Source organism: Coregonus clupeaformis, chromosome 28 (assembly GCF_020615455.1).
Source record: "Coregonus clupeaformis isolate EN_2021a chromosome 28, ASM2061545v1, whole genome shotgun sequence".
Taxonomy (NCBI): Eukaryota; Metazoa; Chordata; class Actinopteri; order Salmoniformes; family Salmonidae; genus Coregonus; species Coregonus clupeaformis.
This window is the reverse complement of record NC_059219.1, coordinates 3,946,814-3,966,001: the sequence shown is the minus strand read 5'-3', so window position 1 is coordinate 3,966,001 and position 19,188 is coordinate 3,946,814. Positions and strand designations below refer to the sequence as shown.

Here is a 19,188-nt window from a genome sequence, read left to right as displayed (position 1 = left end):
CCAGATGGTGAAGAGTGATTAATCACTCCAGCAAACGTGTTTCCACTGCTCCCGAGTCCAATGGCGGCGAGCTTTACACCACTCCAGCTGACGCTTGGCATTGCGCATGGTGAACTTAGGCTTGTGTGCGGCTGCTCAGCCATGGAAATCCATTTCATCAAGCTCCCGACTAACAGTTATTGTGCTGACGTTGCTTCCAGAGGCAGCTTGGAACTCGGTAGTGAGTGTTGCAATTGAGGACAGATAATTTTAACGTGCTTCGCACTTCAGCACTCGGCGGTAATATTCTGTGAGCTTGTGTGGCCTACCACTTCGCCACCATTGAGCCGTTGTTTCTCCTAAACGTTACCACTTCACAATAACAGCACTTACAGTTGACCGGGGCAGATCTAGCAGGACAGAAATTTGACGAACTGACTTGTTGGAAAGGTGGAATCCTATGACGGTGCCATGTTGTAAGTCACTGAGCTCTTTAGGCCATTCTACTGCCAATGTTTGTCTATGGAGATTGCATGGCGGTGTGCTCGATTTTATACACCTGTCAGCAACGGGTGTGGCTGAAAATAGCCAAATCTACTAATTTGAAGGGGTGTCCTCATACAATATATATATATATATACACAAAAGTATCTTAAGATGAATGCACTAACTGTAAGTCTGCTAAATAACTAAAATGTAAAATGTATGAGAGAGAGAGAGAGATGAAAAATGCCCTGAAACAGACACCGAGAGCTTCTGGATATCAGGACAGCAATTACTCACCTCGTATTGGACGAAGATTTTTTCTTCAATGAGTCGGACTCGAAGGATATCCTACAGACACACGACAAGTCTTGGTTTCTCTAATGACTGCCTCGCCTGGTTCACCAACTACTTCTCAGATAGAGTTCAATGTGTCAAATTGGAGGGCCTGTTGTCTGGACCTCTGGCCGTCTCTATGGGGGTGCCACAGGGTTCAATTTTCGGGCCGACTCTATTCTCTGTGTATATCAATGATGTCGCTCTTGCTGCTGGTGACGCTCGGATCCACCTCTATGCGGACGACACCATTTTGTATACATCTGGCCCGTCATTGAACACTGTGTTAACAAACCTCCAAACGAGCTTCAACGCCATACAACACTCCTTCCGTAGCCTCCAACTGCTCTTAAACACTAGTAAAACTAAATGCATGCTCTTCAACCGAACGCTGCTTGCACCCGCCCACCCGACTAGAATTACTACTCTCGGCGGGTCTGACCTAGAGTGTAGTCTATCACAGTGCCATCCGTTTTATCACCAAAGCCCCATATACTACCCACCATTGTGACCTGTACGCTCTTGTTGGCTGGCCCTCACTACATATTCGTCGCCAAACCCACTGGCTCCAGGTCATCTATAAATCACTGCTAGGCAAATCCCCGTCATATCTTAGCTCACTGGTCACCATAGCAACACCCACCCTTAGTCTGCGCCCCAGCAGGTATATCTCACTGGTCATCCCCAAAGCCAACACCTCCTTTGGCCGCCATTCCTTCCAGTTCTCTGCTGCCAATGACTGGAACGAACTGCAAAAATCTCTGAAGCTGGAGACTCTTATCTCCCTCACTAACTTTAAGCGTCAGTTGTCAGAGCAGCTTACCGATCACTGCACCTGTACACAGCCCATCTGAAATTAGCCCACCCAACTACCTCATCCCCATATTGTTATGTATTTTGCTCATTTGCACCCCAGTATCTCTATTTGCACATCATCTTTTGCACATCTATCAGTCCAGTGTTAATACGAAATTGTAACTATTTTGCACTATGGCCTATTTATTGCCTTACCTCCCTAACTTACTACATTCGCACACACTGTATATATATTTTCAGTTTTGTTTACCCCATATGTAACTCTGTTGTAGTTTTCATCGCACTGCTTTGCTTTATCTTGGCCAGGTTGCAGTTGTAAATGAGAACTTGTTCTCAACTGGCTTACCTGGTTAAATAAAGGTGAAATAAATAAATAAAATAAAAGAATAAAAATGTAAAGGCCCAAATCCCCGCCATTCGCATGAGAAAGAGACGGAGATATCGTGGACGTAGGTCGGGGTGCCTTGTAAGGATCCGACGGCGAGCGGGTAAACTGCCTCTTCCATCATTCCTATTAGCCAATGTTCAATCATTTGAAAATAAGGTAGACGACCTAAGATTACGGTTATCCTACCAACGGGACATTAAAAACTGTAATATCTTATGTTTCACCGAGTCGTGGCTGAACGACGACATTGATTACATACAGCTGGCGGGATATACGCTACATCGTCAGGATAGAACGGCTGACTCCGGTAAGACAAGGGGTGGCGGTCTGTGTATATTTGTAAACAGCCGGTGCAAAAAATCTAATACATTTGACATTTTAGTCATTTAGCAGACGCTCTTATCCAGAGCGACTTACAGGAGCAATTAGGGTTAAGTGCCTTGCTTAAGGGCACATCGACAGATTTTTCACCTAGTCGGCTCGGGGATTAGAACCAGCGACCACTGGCACAACGCTCTTACCCACTAAGCTACCTGCCGCCCCAAGGAAGTCTCAAGGTTTTGCTCGCCTGAGGTAGAGTATCTCATGATAAGCTGTAGACCACACTATTTACCAAGAGAGTTTTCTTCTATATTTTTCGTAGCTGTCTATATACCACCACAAACCAATGCTGGCACTAAGACTGCACTCAATGAGCTGTATAAGGCCATAAGTAAACAGGAAAACGCTCATCCAGAGGCAGCGCTCCTAGTGGCCGGGGACTTTAATGCAGGGAAACTTAAATCCGTTCTACCTAATTTCTACCAGCATGTTAAATGTGCAACCAGAGGAAAAAAAACTCTAGGCCACCTTTACTCCACACACAGACGCATACAAAGCTCTCCCTCGCCCTCCATTTGGCAAATCTGACCATAACTCTATCCTCCTGATTCCTGCTTATAAGCAAAAACTAAACCAGGAAGCACCAGTGACTCGGTTAATAAAAAAGTGGTCAGATGATAAGCTACAGGACTGTTTTGCTAGCACAGACTGGAACATGTTCCGGGATTCTTCAGATAGCATTGAGGAGTACGCCACATCAGTCACTGGCTTCATCAATAAGTGCATCGATGACGTCGTCCCCACAGTGACTGTACGTACATACCCAAACCAGAAGCCATGGATTACAGGCAACATCCGCACTGAGCTAAAGGCTAGAGCTGCCGCTTTCAAGGAGCAGGACTCTAACCCGGACGCTTATAAGAAATCCCGCTATGCCCTCCGACGAACTATCAAACAGGCAAAGAGTCAATACAGGACTAAAATTGAATCGTACTACACCGGCTCTGACGCTCGTCGGATGTGGCAGGGCTTGAAAACTATTACAGACTACAAAGGGAAGCACAGCCGCGAGCTGCCCATTGACACAAGCCAACCAGACGAGCTAAATCACCTCTATTCTCGCTTCGAGGCAGCAACACTGAAGCATGCATGAGAGCACCAGCTGTTCCGGATGACTATGTGATCCCGCTCTCCATAGCCGATGTGAGTAAGACTTTTAAGCAGGTTAACATTCACAAGGCCGCAGGGCCAGACGGATTACCAGGATGTGTACTCCGAGCATGTGCTGACCAACTGGCAAGTGTCTTCACTGACATTTTCAACATGTCCCTGACTGAGTCTGTAATACCAACATGTTTCAAGCAGACCACCATAGTCCCTGTGCCCAAGGACACTAAGATAACCTGCCTAAATGATTACCGACCCGTAGCACTCACATCTGTAGCCATGAAGTGCTTTGAAAGGCTGGTCATGGCTCACATCAACACCATTATCCCAGAAACCCTAGACCCACTCCAATTTGCATACCGCTCCAACAGATCCACAGATGATGCAATCTCTATTGCACTCCACACTGCCCTTTCCCACCTGGACAAGAGGAACACCTACGTGAGAATGCAATTCATTGACTACAGCTCAGCGTTCAACACCATAGTGTCCTCAAAGCTCGTCACTAAGCTAAGGATCCTGGGACTAAACACCTCCCTCTGCAACTGGATCCTGGACTTCCTGACGGGCCGCCCCCAGGTGGTAAGAGTAGGTAACAACACATCTGCCACGCTGATCCTCAACACGGGGGCCCCTCAGGGGTGCGTGCTCAGTCCCCTCCTTTACTCCCTGTTCACACGACTGCATGGCCAGGCATGACTCCAACACCTTCATTAAGTTTGCCGACGACACAACAGTGGTAGACCTGATCACCGACAACGATGAGACAGCCTATAGGGAGGAGGTCAGAGACCTGGCCGTGTGGTTCCAGGATAACAACCTCTCCCTCAACGTGATCAAGACAAAGGAGATGATTGTGGACTACAGGAAAAAAAAGAGGACTGAGCACGCCCCCATTCTCATCGACAGGGCTGTAGTGGAACAGGTTGAGAGCTTCAAGTTCCTTGGTGTCCACATCACCAACAAACTATCATGGTCCAAACACACCAAGACAGTCGTGAAGCGGGCACGACAAAGCATATTCCCCCTCAGGAGACTGAAAATATTTGGCATGGGTCCTCAGATCCTCAAAAAGTCCTACAGCTGCACCATCGAGAGCATCCTGACTGGTTGCATCACCGCCTGGTATGGCAACTGCTCGGCCTCCGACCGCAAGGCACTACAGAGGGTAGTGCGTACGGCCCAGTACATCACTGGGGCCAAGCTTCCTGCCATCCAGGACCTCTATACCAGGCGGTGTCAGAGGAAGGCCCTCAAAATTGTCAAAGACTCCAGCCACCCTAGTCATAGACTGTTCTCTCTGCTACTGCACGGCAAGCGGTACCGGAGCGCCAAGTCTAGGTCCAAAGGTTTCTCAACAGCTTCTACCCCCAAGCCATAAGACTCCTGAACAGTTAATCTTGGCTACCCGGACAATTTGCACTGCCCCCCCACCCCCACCCCGTCCCCCTTTTTTACTCTGCTGCTACTCTGTTTATTATTTATGCATAGTCACTTTAACTCTACCCACATGTACATATTACCTCAATTACCTCAACTAGCCGGTGCCCCCGCACATTGACTCTGCACCGGTACACCCCTGTATATAGCCTCCCTACTGTTATTTTATTTTACTGCTGCTCTTTAGTTATTTGCTTTAATTTTTTTTTTGCTTAACACTTTTTATTTGTTTTACTTTGCATTGTTGGTTAAGGGCTTGTAAGTTAGCATTTCACTGAAATGTCTACACCTGTTGTATTCGGCCCATGTGGCAAATATCATTTGATTTGATTGACAAAGAAAGAACAAGTGCTGCACTGTCTCCTCCTCCCCACTGATGGATCAAGGTGCGACGAGAGAGAGAGACACAGACAGAGAGAGAGAGAGCGAACAGCCTGGGAAGAGAAAGACAGCACTCATGAAATGTTTATGATTGTCTTTTCTATTCCTGAGCTTAGGAGAAGGTTGGGTGGGGGGTCATGGAGTGGACACAGTATGTACACACACCATGCTCCCAAAGTGCCTACATGGCAATCGCATCATAGGAGTCAGCCATCTATTATTCAGGAGAAAAGGGGAGCTGAGAGGAACACGCGCTAAATAAAGAGTTGTACCCTAGACACAGGAGTCTCTGAACTCTACAACCCTGACAACTCAGAGAGAGAGAGATGGGGGGGGGTCAGAGCTAGAGATATGGGGAGATGTGAAAATACAGAGAGTGAAAGACCAAGGGAGATATTGAGACAAGGGAAATAAGGGTGAAAGAGCAAAAGAGAGGGAAAGAAAGGAATGGAAAGGGGAATAAAGAGAAGTGAGAGAAAAGAGCAGAAAGTTTAGAATTAAAGCTGCTCCACTCTTGACCCCTGTTGGACCCAGAAGCACAATGAGATCCATATTTAACCAGAAATAGAGAGCAGGAGGCAGCACAAAGAACATCTAGTACTGGATACAGGCCCCGCTCCGCGACCACCCACTATCACGTAATGAATGAAGACGCCACTGAAATCTAAAGCAGAACCTTGTCTTTCTCATATGCAAACACAGGGACGTTATGCACGCACTGCAACGCCTCCCCTGACTTAATGCATAGTACAGGTTCATCATATGATTTGCATCTTCTGCATAATGCAATATTGAGTGTGTTATTTTTCGGACCTGCGTTGATTCATACTGGGTTGTGACGTGTTAGCAGCAGCAGTGTGTGTGAGTACACTGTATGAGAGGCATTGAAAGCTGATCAAAGAGACGGTTATTGGAAAGAATTGGACTGAAGTGGTGCTGTTTACCCTCTCTGTGTCTACCTCTACCTATTCTATTCTCTCTCCCTTTTCTCTCCTCTCGACATATCTTCATCCTATCTCCTTCTCCAGTCAATCAGACACCATGCCTCAGATATCATGATTCCATGCCCTAACACCAAACCAGGTCTTTCTTAGAATCCATATCATTAATTTTCACTGAAACAACAAGATGAGGATAACTAGCCAAAGATAGACCTTCCATGGGATGAAGTTCAACTCTACCTCCCCATCTTCCCCGCTCTCTTCTACGGTCCTCTCCCTTTATCTCCCTCTCTCCCTCCTCCTCTCCTGCAGTGTGCACCAACTCTGACAAAGCCTTGAGCCCCTGCCAGAAGAACCGGGAGGAGCCTTCCTGCTAAAAATACTGAGAGAAGAAACGGAGGGAGCTGCCACGATGCCAAGTAGAGAGAGAAAAGAGAGACCCATATCTTCATAAAGGGAGGGAGAGAGAGATAGAGGAAGAGGATGAAGGGAGGGAATCAGACAAAAGAAACTAAAGCAAAGACAGAAGGAAAGTAAGCAACAGAAGACAGACTTTCAGACAAAGGAAGAGAGGAAAGAAAGGATGGTTGGAATGAGTGTGTTCACCTGGCAATTTGACAGTGTTTCCTACAGTGTGTTTTTGTACCGAGGTTCATCAGATAGAATGAAAGCCTAATGCTGAGCTCTTACTGGAGCCAGACTGCAGAGCAGCATGAGCTATACATTCATCCAGAGAGAGAGAGAGAGGAACAGGAGAAGAATACAGATTATAAATAATTATACGAGCGAGCGGGAGAGAAAGACAGCAGAACTACAGGAAAAGGAGAAAAAGAGAGAAAGGGGTATAGATGGAAAGAGAGAGAGACTTCAGAAGGCACACCGGGCACGTTTGGCGGATTTTATCTTCCTCGCAGTCTCTCCCGCCAGTCGAGGCGCGGGCGAGCAGGTTTCCAGCTCGTGCTCCCCGTCGACTAGCCTTGGGGGGGCTGAGCTGCCATCCCGTCTCCCCCCTCCTCCCCCCTGGAGCTTCATCCTTATCCCTCTGCTCTCCACCCCCTCTCCTCCCTTCGCAAAGAGAGAGGCGCTGGAAATACGAATCACTGCAGCATGCCGGCTGGGGCCGCACACGGCAAAGAGTTCTAATGTTATCGTCTTTAGAATATTTCTTAGAGCTAACGTTGGGTTAATGTTTTATGAAGACATTAACAGTGATGTGTGCCAACTATAATGTTACTGTTCTAAGTACTGCACATTAACTGAGTGGGCAGTTTCTTTTACTCTTCTTTGTTTCGTCTTTCATCTCTTTTCATTAGGTATCCCTTCATCCATGACTTATTGTCTTTGAAGATGAGTGAAAAACAAATTTTTCTAATTTAATTTGTGGTAAAACGTATAAATATTTTCACTGGTTGCACTGGATTTTGAGTAAGCTAAGAAACTTGTTGAACTCTTGCCCTGTGCCAGACAGAACAGGCTATTCTCAATGTCCCTTTCTCCTTTCACTACAACAGTAAGTCAAATAGAACAGCTTTAATAGTCAATTTTATATCTATTTTTTATAGGGTTATTAGGGACTATTATTATTAGGACTTTTCAGACAAAATAAATTACCTTCTAAACAAGGAAGAAAAATCATTCAAATAAGATCTATCACATTTTAAAAGAAATTGTGCACCATTTCAAAAAACAAAAATCTATAGAATTAAAGAAATAAGAAATAGAGTATTAAACTTTGTTGTGGTGTGATGTTGCTTAATGTGATTGGTCAGTCTTACCTAGCCAATCGTTGAACTTCTTGACCTCAGAGGGCAGGCCCAGCTCTGTGAAGTCTCCAGCGTGGATGAACACGTCTCCATAGGGCATTTGGATGGCGTCCGTACGGGAGTGGGTGTCTGAGATACACACAAAACGGGTGTAACCTGGCGGCTTGGGAGTGTCGTGGGGCAGGGGATCCACCCTAGAGTAGAGAGAGAACGAAGGAGAGAGAGAGAAACGAGAGAATGAAGAAAAGAGTGAGAAAGACAGATAAACAATGGGAAGTCTCAAAGTGAAGAAGCAGAGTTGCAGTGTTAATGTAGTCTGGATCAGTATACATCACCATCCCTTATAGAAAGTCCAAAAGAAAGAGAGAAAAAATAGAGAAATTAAAAGGGGGAAAAGCTGTGAAAGGGCGGCCACGACAAAGGCTCAGTAGTGGTAGAAGAAAGGAAGAAAAGCACAGATAGAGAGAGAGAGAGAGAGGAGTCCTGTGGGAGTGTCCGTGAGTGTGCAGCAACTCCAGAGAGTCTCCAGAGGGAGAAGGGAGCTGGTGAATAACAGTGGCCCACTTTAGTGCGCTCTCCTCCATGTACACAGCCAGCCCTCAACACACCACCATCAGAGACCGAAAGAAGGAAAGAGAGACTGAGAGAAATGGAATGAGAGAGCGAATAACAGCATGCATGCATAGAGGATGAGTCTCAGAGAAAAAGAAAGAGGGGGAAAAGGGGAGAGAGGATAGAGGAGTAGAGGAGGGCTTGGGAACAGAGATAGAGACATAGAGACCAGGTGTGTGCACAGACGTAGTGTGTATCTGTATGCCAGCATACGTGTATGTGTTCTACTTACATGTGCACGTGCGGGGGCTGGAAGCGTCCCTGGTTGATGTTGTAGAAGGTGAAGGCCTGGGTGGGGTTGGTGCTGTATTCATCCACCTCCACGGCCGCCCTGCCTGCCGCCCGCTGGGCCTGGGACTGCTGCTGCCGCCGAGCAGCCATGATCTCTGACAGGGTGAAGGCCATGCTTCTGGAGCCTGGGCCTGGACCACTACTGGGCTGGGGAAGAGGTGGGTTGGGCTGGGGCTGACCCACTCTGGGCTGGCCTGGGGTAGACGTGGTCTGGCCTGGGCTGGAGGTGGCCTGGCCCTGGCACACACAGTAGTTAGGACTGGGAGTGAGGCCTGCTGGAGCGTTCAGGGTTGCGGGTTGGCCCACCAGAGAGAGGCCCTCTGTCACAGCTTGGCCCACCTCGGAGAAACTCTGCTGGGTTGCTGAGCGAGCATGTCCCCCTTCCACCTCCGGCTCAGTGTCCCCCTACTCCTGCACACATAGAGAACAGAACCACTGAGTAGGAATACAACACCAATCTGGAATGCGCAGTTAAGACAGTAAATAATACACAATCCACCAAAGCAACATAACCCAACCCCTAAGAGCAACTAAGGCTTTTACACTGTCAAGCAGATGCCACATTTACAACTGCCTTCAAATTACAGCTCCACTTCTGGGATTCTAGTAGGATTTCACACGGATCCTGAAAGATGGTGAGATGGTGAGGGACGGATGTAAAGAGGAAGGAGGGTGATAATTTGGGGATGAGTGGGGGAGCTGGATTTATCCTGGATTGTGCTGCTATGATGTCAGTGTGCCACACACACACACCATACCATAATTATACACACTTAACACCATGACTCACACAGGCATACTCTTGTGTGTTTCCATGCGTGTTTACGTGTGTGTGTGTGTGTGTGAGAGAGAGAGAGAGAGAGAGAGAGTGTGGCAGTGCCAGAAGTCCTCACACTGAGTGAATGAGAGCAGAAGGGTGCATTGGCAGATGCTAAGAGCATGGTACACAGTGAGAATAGAAGAGGATTACACTGGCACTAGGAACAAAGGGATAGGGCCATATTAACAGGAACAGGACTTAGAGGAAGACAGATGAAGAAAGACATAGCAGAGAATTGGGTGTAGAGGGACGGTTTGATAAATGAATAGGCGTGAGGTGGAATTGATTGATGCACTCTCTTCTTCGGCACAGACGACAGACACTCAGATTTAACGACTGCGAGAAACCGTCCCATAAAATCGTGCGACAATGTTCCTTCGTTTCGCTTGTAGGCTATTCCATGCCCTGGTACGGACACACACCATTAGTCATGTACTGTATGTTGGTTAGATTCTTTATGTTGTGTAAAAATGGACTGTGTGGGTGTATGTGTAGGTGTGTGTGTGTGTGTGTATGTGTGTGTAGGCTACAAGTCCTGTTGACAGGCTATGACTGATGCCTACAAGGCTATAGCATACAGCACTGAATGTGCATGTCTGGCTCAATCTGAACTTGACAGGGCATTGGCAGCATTCACACCTGTCCCATGCTAACATAGTGAGAGAGGGGGCACCTGCATCAAAGGAGAACCACTCTGTCAAATGAATACAACAAACATTACAAAATCTACATTTATCAAAGTAATTCACATCTGATTAATAAGATGTTTAAGAGCCACTTCAAAGTCATCTCTACATAAACAAGCAGTTGATTTGTCTGTTTAATTGAGCCGTTTTATATGAAGGTTTAGGTTCTTGTTTTCACAATAATTGTCATTTATTTTTATTATGTCCAGTTATCTCACTAAATCTTACTAAACTAAATTACAAACAAATCAGTGAAATCAGACATAATTTCAAGCCTTTATTCTTGGGTGTTAGCCTACTTCAGAAGGCTATTTTGTGTAGTCTAGAAGAGCATAGTCACCAAAACACAACGGCATGGAGATTAAATAGTTATGTCTTTGTCTTTCTTAATGCGAATAATATTGTCAATTGTTGAACTGAAAAATATATATGTAAGACATTGCTTTTTTGGTGTTAGAATTCAATTTAGTTGTAGTTAGGACCGCAAATAAACTCTCACCAACCACTTGAGGGGTTGTTGGCTGAGCTGTTCTGAAACTTGATTATGGCATTGACCAGACAGATATAGGCTATATAACATGTGGTTCTGCTATTTGGATCTAGCATCAAACACAGAGAAATGTGATACAGTGCCTTCAGAAATTATTCATACCCCTTAACTTATTCCACATTTTGTTATGTTACAGCCTTAATTCAAATACCCTATAATCACAAAGTGAAAACACATTTTTAGAAATGTTTGCACATTTATTGAAAATGAAATACAGAAATATCAAATGTACTTAGGTATTCACACCCCTGAGTCAATACTTTGTAGAAGCCCCTTTGGCAGCGATTACAGCTATGAGTCTTTCTGGGTAAATCTCTAAGAGCTTTTCTCACCTGGATTGTACAACATTTGCCCATTATTCTTTTCAAAATTCTTCAAGCTCTGTCAAATTGGTTGTTGATCATTGCTAGACAACCATTTTCAGGTCTTGCCATAGATTTTCAAGTAGATTTAAGTCAAAACTGTAACTCGGCCACTCAGGAACATTCACTGTATTCTTGGTAAGCTCCATCCCGTCCTTAACGATTACTATCATACCCATAACTTATCCAGAACGCTGCAGCCCGTCTGGTGTTCAACCTTCCCAAGTTCTCTCATGTCACCCCGCTCCTCCGCACACTCCACTGGCTTCCAGTTGAAGCTCGCATCTACTACAAAACCATGGTGCTTGCCTACAGAGCTGTGAGGGGAACGGCACCTCCTTACTCTGATCAGACCCTAGACCCAAACAAGGGCACTACGTTCATCCACCTCTGGCCTGCTAGCCCCCCTACCTCTACAGAAGCACAGTTCCCGCTCAACCCAGTCAAAGCTATTCGCTGCTCTGGCACCCCAATGGTGGAACAAGCTCCCCCACAACGCCAGGACAGCGGAGTCACTGACCACCTTCCGGAGACATTTGAAACCCTACCTCTTTAAGGAATACCTGGAATAGTCTAACAGTAATCCTTCTACACCCCCCCCTCCCCCAGTGGTGGTTGTCCCACTGGCTATCCTAAGTTGAATGCAACAATTTGTAAGTCGCTCTGGATAAGAGCGTCTGCTAAATGACTTAAATGTAAATGTAATTAACATGATGCAGCCACCACTATGCTTGAAAATATGGAGAGTGGTACTCAGTAATGTGTTGTATAGGATTTGCCCCAAACATAACACTTTGTATTCCGGACAAAAAGTTAATTGCTTTATCAAATTTTTTCAGTATTACTTTAGTGCCTTGTTGTAAACATGATGGATGTTTTGGAATATGTTTATTCTGTACAGGCTTCCGTCTTTTCGCTCTGTCAATTAGATTAGTATTGTGGAGTAACTACAACGTTGTTGAGCCATCCTCAGTTTTCTCCTATCACAGCCATTCAACTCTGTAACTGTTTTAATGTCACCATTGGCCTCAAGGAGAAATCCCTGAGCAGTTTCCTTCCTCTCCGGCAACTGAGTTTGGTAGGAAGGATGCCTGTATCTTTGTAGTGACTGGGTGTATTGATACACTATCCAAAGTGTAATTAATAACTTCACCATGCTCAAAGGTATATTCAATGTCTTTCTTTTTTACCCATTTACCTATAGGTGCCCATCTTTGGGAGGAATTGGAAAAACCTCCCTGGTCTTTGTGGTTGAATCTGTGTTTGAAATTCACTACTCGACTGAGGGTCCATACAGATAATTGTATGTGTGGGGTACAGAGATGAGGTAGTCATTCAACAATAATGTTAAACACTATTATTGCACACAGAGTGAGTCCATGCAATTTATTGTGTGACTTGTTAAGATAATTTACTCCTGAAGTTATTTAGGCTTGCCATAACAAAGGAGTTTAATGCTTATTGACTCAAGACATTTCAGCTTTTCATTTTTTATTAATTTGTAGAAATGTTGAAAAACATAATTCTATGTTGACATGATGGGGTATTGTGTGTAGGCCGGTGCCAAAAAATCTCAATTTTATCAATTTTAAATTCAGGCTGTAACACAACAAATTGTGGAAAAAGTCAAGGGGTGTGAATACATTCTGATGGCACGGTACATCATGAAAGCATTCCGGTGGACAAGCTAACACAGAGAGGAGAGTGGCAGTGTCCATAATCACCATCATGGACTAGATTTACTAGACTTTAGGCTACGTGAAGTTTAAAAAAAACATTTCCGATAGAATAAATACACATTAGAATATAAATCAAGAATCTGTTTCCGATTGTCATCATACTAATCCCGTAGCCTGCTATGCAAAACATAGGCAACACCAATTTGCATGCAAGCAGACACCGCGGCAACTAACCTACCTGGGTTCGCCCGGTCTCCCGGTACGATGAGCAGAGCCTGTCCGGTAAGGGATGAACCAGTGAAGTCCCGTGTGTCTGATAGCGGAGCGGACGGCGGAGGGAGAGCAGCTAGTGAGTCGCGCTGGTCTGTTTGAAAGTGCAGCGCGTGGTGCTCTTGTTTTGTGCTTTGGCTCTCGTGGAAACACTTAATCTCTTCCGCCTCTTGTGCTGAATGTGCTCGAGATCTATCTTTCCTCTCCCTGATCTGTTCTGTAGCCTTCTGTTGGATGAACAGCTCAATGAAAATGTGCAAAGGGGTGGTATGAGCAGGAATCAATTAATGTCTGACAGGCAGTTTGCGCCTGCATACAATATCAAACAGATTAGTCTCTATTTATCTATCAGTTCAATCCATCACAGATGCAGAATTAAACTGCATTTCATTAAGATCAATGTAGAATTATCGATTTGATGATAAATTACATACATTTGACTTTATATTTTCACATTTGGCATAGTTTCATCCTTACCATAGCCCTGTGTTTCTCAAACCTCTTCTGGATTAGTTTACCCCAAACCAGTTCCACTGAATTTTATGTATTGTAGTACAGGCACACCTGAGTCAAATTGGTCAACTAATCATTAGGCTATTTGAATCGGCTGTGCTAGTTCTGGAATACATCAAATAAATTGACTGAAAATAATGCAAGATGACATGATGGATGTCTGCAACCCAACTGACCTTGGTTTAAGGGGAACTTTTAATTATTTTCAACAGATTACAGCTGAAAAAAAATATATACAATGAAAACGTATTCTCCTTAACCTACATTTACCATTTTACAAATAGGAATGGCTCCAAAAGTACACCTACAATTTATAAGAATCATCATGTAGAAAATTTGGACATAGAATAGTTATTGAGTAGGCATAGCTGATGTCTTTATAATTTGTGTAAATGCACCACCGCCTGGTTAAACATTTGTTGCCTTTGGAGACAAGGGCCTATTACTTTACTCAACTACTCTTGAAACCATCATTTAAAATAAGAAGCTGAAGTCAATGAACAACAAACTCAATGTCCTCAATCTAAACTCTGACTTTAATTAATTCATACACAATAAACTTTTAAAATGGATGCCGGTGCCGAAAGAGAAATATTGAAGGAAAAGAGGAAAGGCATGAAGATAAGGCCTAATCTACACATTTGTCACTCTCTCATTTGCCTGGAGATTCTCAGCGTTGATAAAGTCCTGTAAAGTTCAAAAGAAATGACCAGATTTTGCTGTCAGATTCATTTAATGCTGCAGCTAATATAAGAAACCAAAATGCTAACTTGGCTGTGATGTGAATTCAGCCAGGCTTCTTACACAGCCTCCAATAGGTTCTTCCAATAGATGCAGGATTTTTGGAATAAAGTTGCAGAGAGTAGGATCATTGAATACTGCATTTATGTGCTCAAGACCAAAGGAAAAATAAAATAAATATCTTACAAGAAAATAAACTTTGACTCAGTGTCAATTTGCACTTAGGTTTGTGTCCTCAGAACAGTTATCCTCATTATCCTCAAGGGCAATATAGGCACTTTCAGCTACATTTTCTGGAACCATATTTCAGTATGTGTAAGCTGCCCTGCAGTCACCCATGGAGACAACAGATGTTAGATGAGAAAAGTAAAGTGTAACAAGTAACATTTAAACAAGGGAAGATCACAGAGCATGGTGGAGTTGTTTTTCTGCTACTGTTTTATTTGAATTTGTTCTTTACTGGATTTTCATGGACCAAACAATGGTAAAACACTGTGATACAGTTTCTCTCTTTGGGTACAACTGACTAACACAAGTGTTAAAATTATCCCTCTATAAAATGGACTAAAGTACCTACATACAGTATCTCTCTTTCTCTACCTCGATCTCACAAGCTACTCACACACCGACACACGCTCACTCTCACTATCACACACATACATAAAACATGCACTCTTTCTGTATCACACTGTCTAACACCCCCCCACACACACACACACACACACACACACACACAACAAACCCACACACAATAGAATACATTCTCAGGAAAAGTCAATCGTACATTTTTTTGCATTTCATACCGATTTTCATTATCATCATCATCAAACACACTAAACACCCAAAACATCCCTCAACAGAAAGTGGGTGCACCGTACCAACATTAGCTATACCTCTGCAGGCGGCAACCATTTTGAGTGGACTGAGTGGACAAACTCCTTGGTTGTATCTGAAAACATTATTAGCTGTCAAATCAATGCATGTTCACTCAATTCCACTCAAAGCTCATTGGAGGAGAGGTTGCAAGGTCCCTCCCCCGGACAACCTCCTCCAATGAGCTTTGATTTGACGACTAGTAACGTTTTCTGACACAACCCTACATGGGCCAAGTTATCATTCTGATTGGAGAGAGCTTTTTGTAATGACCTTGTGTAGAGATTCTGTCAAACAGAATACAGACACCTCGTCAGAGGAAACTGCTCTACACACAACAGTGGGAGTTACGGTTAGACTGGGATGAACAGATCCTGGATCAGTGCTGGGGCACAACACAGAATTTATGAATGAGTGACTATATCTGATCCCATATCAGTGGCCTTCAGTATTTGGCCTCTAGGTTAAAAGATACAAGCCATATAATTATGCTTATTGTCCTTGTGCCCAGCACAAAGAATTAAAGTTGTTTATAACCGTGTAGTAGCGGTGTATTAGCAGTTTAATAGGTGTGTAATAGGTGTGCTATATTTAAGCAATAATGCCCGAGGTGGTGTGGTATATGGCCAATATACCACGGCTAATGGCTGTTCTTCTGCACAACACAATGCGGAGTGCCTGGATACAGCCCTTAGCCGTGGTATATTGGCCATATACCACAAACCCCAGAGGTGCCTTATTGCTATTATAAACTGGATACCAACGTAATTAGAGCAGTAAAAATAAATGTTTTGTCATACCCGTGGTATACGGTCTGATATACCACGGCTGTCAGCCAATCAGCATTCAGGGCTTGAACCACCCAGTTTATAAATGCAAACGGACTCTGCTGGAGAGTGTTACAAGGGGGAGAACAATGAAAGTGTAATTTTGTCAGAACGTTTGACTACTTGAGGTTAGTTTGGGCACTTTCTGGGTTATGGTTACAGTTGCAAGTGCTATGTACATACAGATACTCTCATAGACATCACAATACTTTCAAACAGACCTCTGCCTCTGTATCTCTGCTACTACATTCACCTCCAAACCAACACTCTCGTCATCACACAATACATATTTTCTCCACTTGCATTGTGCAGAAATATAAACAAACTTACAGATTTGTTATAGATATGAAATCAACAGTCTAGGTTGATGACTTACAGAAACTGGGAGAAGTCCAAATAGGACAGATTGAGAAAGTGGACACTCGTAAAAAGCAGGTGGTTTTGAGTGTGCACTTAGTGCCATCATATAAGAAGCTTTACACAAAACACCCCTTTTCTCTGGCAGCTAGTCAGGAGGGTCTTAAAGGGATGAGGCAGAGTTAGGAGATGGGAGCACACCCACAACTAAAGTAGTAGTGCGTCGTTAAGGACATTTCCCTTTAAATGATTACTTACTGGCAATACTGCTTTTCAGGGCAAATGGGTGGATTTGACGTTGTCTGTCTAAAGATATTGAACACTGGGGGTTTTGGGTCTGGGTTACTGGTGTGGTGAGAACAAAATGGGACATATTTTTGCCTCTCTCTTTGCTACAACCAAGGTGATACATTTCTATACAACACAAAACATAAGGAAAAATGTAACTTAGATTTTTTTCTACAGTTTACAATATAAAATTCAAGTGCAATTAAAGTTCCAAATATTAGTTACATCACATACATCTCTCTCTATAGTAACGTCTGTTACTTGCAGGTAGTTTTTTCATCTTGTTATATATATCTTTCAAAAAGAAAAAAAGTGACTTTTTTGAAAATCAAACGTATTCGTTCACTGTACTCAGTTTGAGGTGGAATGGTCTGGGATGCTGAAATTAGAAATGTCTTTAGAAATAATTTCCCATGTGAAAATGCTGATGTAAAATATTATTTAAGTGCACCAATCGTTTTTTTCTGACTTCCATCTTGTGCACGCCAGGGGCCTTTTAAAAATAACAAAATAAAGATACATCCATGTACCTGCGTGTGACGTCACTCTCGCACACCATCTACGTGCACATACATATGTTCACACAAACACAAATAACATACGTACATACATACACATACATTTTACTTGTAACCAACATGTCTGTACGTACATATATATCTAACATCCATGTTGTGGGCTTCTGCAAGTTCTTACACATATAAATATAACCAAAAAAACAACAACAACACAAAAACAAACCAAAACAAACCAAAAGTACAGGGGAAAAGGTGGAAAGTTAAAACGAGGACTGCAGAAAAAAAAAATACAAAAGAGGGAGAGACGGTTCTCTGTTCCTGTGCAGGGAATGCTGGGATAGCGAGCAGGAGGAACTCTGGGTAGGGTTGGGGGTGTGTGTGTGGGGGAGGAGGGTGTAAGAGAAGTATAGGGGTGTAGAAGAAGTGTTTGAGAGTAGAGGGGGTGTAAAAGAGAGGGATAGAGTGGCGGGGGGGTGTAGGAGATATGCATGGGTATAGACTTGGGGATAAGAAGACATATGGGGATGTTGACAGGGTAAGGACCTAGGTGAAGAGTAGGGAGGAGTAGATGGTGGAAAGGGGCCGTAGGACAAACATAAGGGGTAGGTGTCTGGGTAGCAGACAGGGGGCGTAGCAGCCTATTTGTACGGCCGTAGGAACCGTGTGACTTTGGAGCGCAGCAGTTTGATGAATGAGCGGGGGAACATGTCTTTGGACTCCTGGGCCGTGTACCTGAAGTAGTTCTGGGGGTGAGCCAGCACATCAAACAGGGCTTTGATCAGTTTTTTATCCTGCAGGGAGGAGAGGGGGAGGGAGGGAGAGACAGAGAGACAGATGGAGGGAGTTATCAGTGAAGATAATATACCGTACAGTGTATAGTATTATTTATTAATTACAATATATAATATACAGTAATTGGACATAATGGAGAGTTGCTTACTTTCAGTATCTCTTGGTGATTCTCTGATGCGTATAGCCTGCCGTCCCGGACAATGTCCTCTATCAACTGCTGGTAGTCCTCTACAAAACAACAGACAGGAGGAAACACGGGGTTACATTATTCAGCTGACACAAAAAGTGACGTAAGATTCCACCATCAAACACACCTTGTCGTCCTGTACATTATAGTTCACTTAATAAGGCACATGTGACTGTTAGGGAGTCTGAGCAGCACACTGACCATCGTAGGTGACATAGGGGACTTGGAAGCCCTTGCCGCTGTTGCCCTCATTGGACTTGAACTGGATCCAGAGCTTGCGGGAGCGGGAGGTGAAGGCGATTGGCCGCTCGTAAGTCTGACACGTCTCATAGGTGGTGATGGAGGTGGGCAGGGCTAATGGAAGAAGAGGGAGGGTCTAAATGTAATTGACAGACAGATGGACCAACCAAGAGTTTGGAATCAGCTGAAATAATAAAACTTGATGAATATTAAAATAGCAATAGGATATCCTGACAACAAGATAGACTAACTACAATAATGTAACAATCTAAATGGCTGGCTAGCTGATGAAATTAAAAATCACGCTGTCTTATTGGCTGGCAGAGTAACAATGACTTCCTGGTTGTGCGTACCACTCTTTCTCATGACGAGCACATCTCCACACTCATCTTCGATGGGGAGGAAGATCTCAGGCACCACGATGAGGATGCGTCTCTTGTGAGGAGGGTTGATGGTCCAGATACAGTCTACATTGGACGGGTAGTCCCCGGGGTAGTTAGGAGACTCAATAAAGCCTGTAAAGTCCCCCAGCTCACCCCCACACACCTGGTCTAAGACAGGGAGAAG

The 19,188-nt window shown here is 44.1% G+C and overlaps 2 protein-coding genes across 9 annotated transcripts in view; both read right to left on the bottom strand.

Annotated features, from left to right (window-relative positions):
* Nucleotides 1-13,509, bottom strand: part of LOC121542559 (metallophosphoesterase domain-containing protein 1) — a 43,136-nt gene extending 29,627 nt beyond the window's left edge. For both annotated transcript variants that reach the window (XR_006657549.1, XM_045208502.1), the window contains exons 1-3: nucleotides 13,254-13,509; nucleotides 8,860-9,329; nucleotides 8,028-8,209 (exon numbers count right to left, since the gene is read on the bottom strand). Coding sequence is in view for 1 of the 2 variants with exons in the window: in XM_045208502.1 (XP_045064437.1) it covers nucleotides 8,028-8,209; nucleotides 8,860-9,032 (355 nt within the window). In the remaining variant the exon portion in view is untranslated. The remainder of the gene's footprint in view (nucleotides 1-8,027; nucleotides 8,210-8,859; nucleotides 9,330-13,253) is intronic.
* Nucleotides 13,510-16,213: 2,704 nt separating this feature from the next.
* Nucleotides 16,214-19,188, bottom strand: part of LOC121543736 (signal peptide, CUB and EGF-like domain-containing protein 1) — a 118,695-nt gene continuing 115,720 nt past the window's right edge. For all 7 annotated transcript variants that reach the window (XM_045208495.1, XM_045208496.1, XM_045208499.1 and 4 more), the window contains 4 exons: nucleotides 18,975-19,172; nucleotides 18,583-18,735; nucleotides 18,343-18,422; nucleotides 16,214-18,193 (listed from right to left, as the gene is read on the bottom strand). In XM_045208495.1, coding sequence (XP_045064430.1) covers nucleotides 18,041-18,193; nucleotides 18,343-18,422; nucleotides 18,583-18,735; nucleotides 18,975-19,172 — 584 coding nt within the window. In that variant the 3' untranslated portion in view covers nucleotides 16,214-18,040. The remainder of the gene's footprint in view (nucleotides 18,194-18,342; nucleotides 18,423-18,582; nucleotides 18,736-18,974; nucleotides 19,173-19,188) is intronic.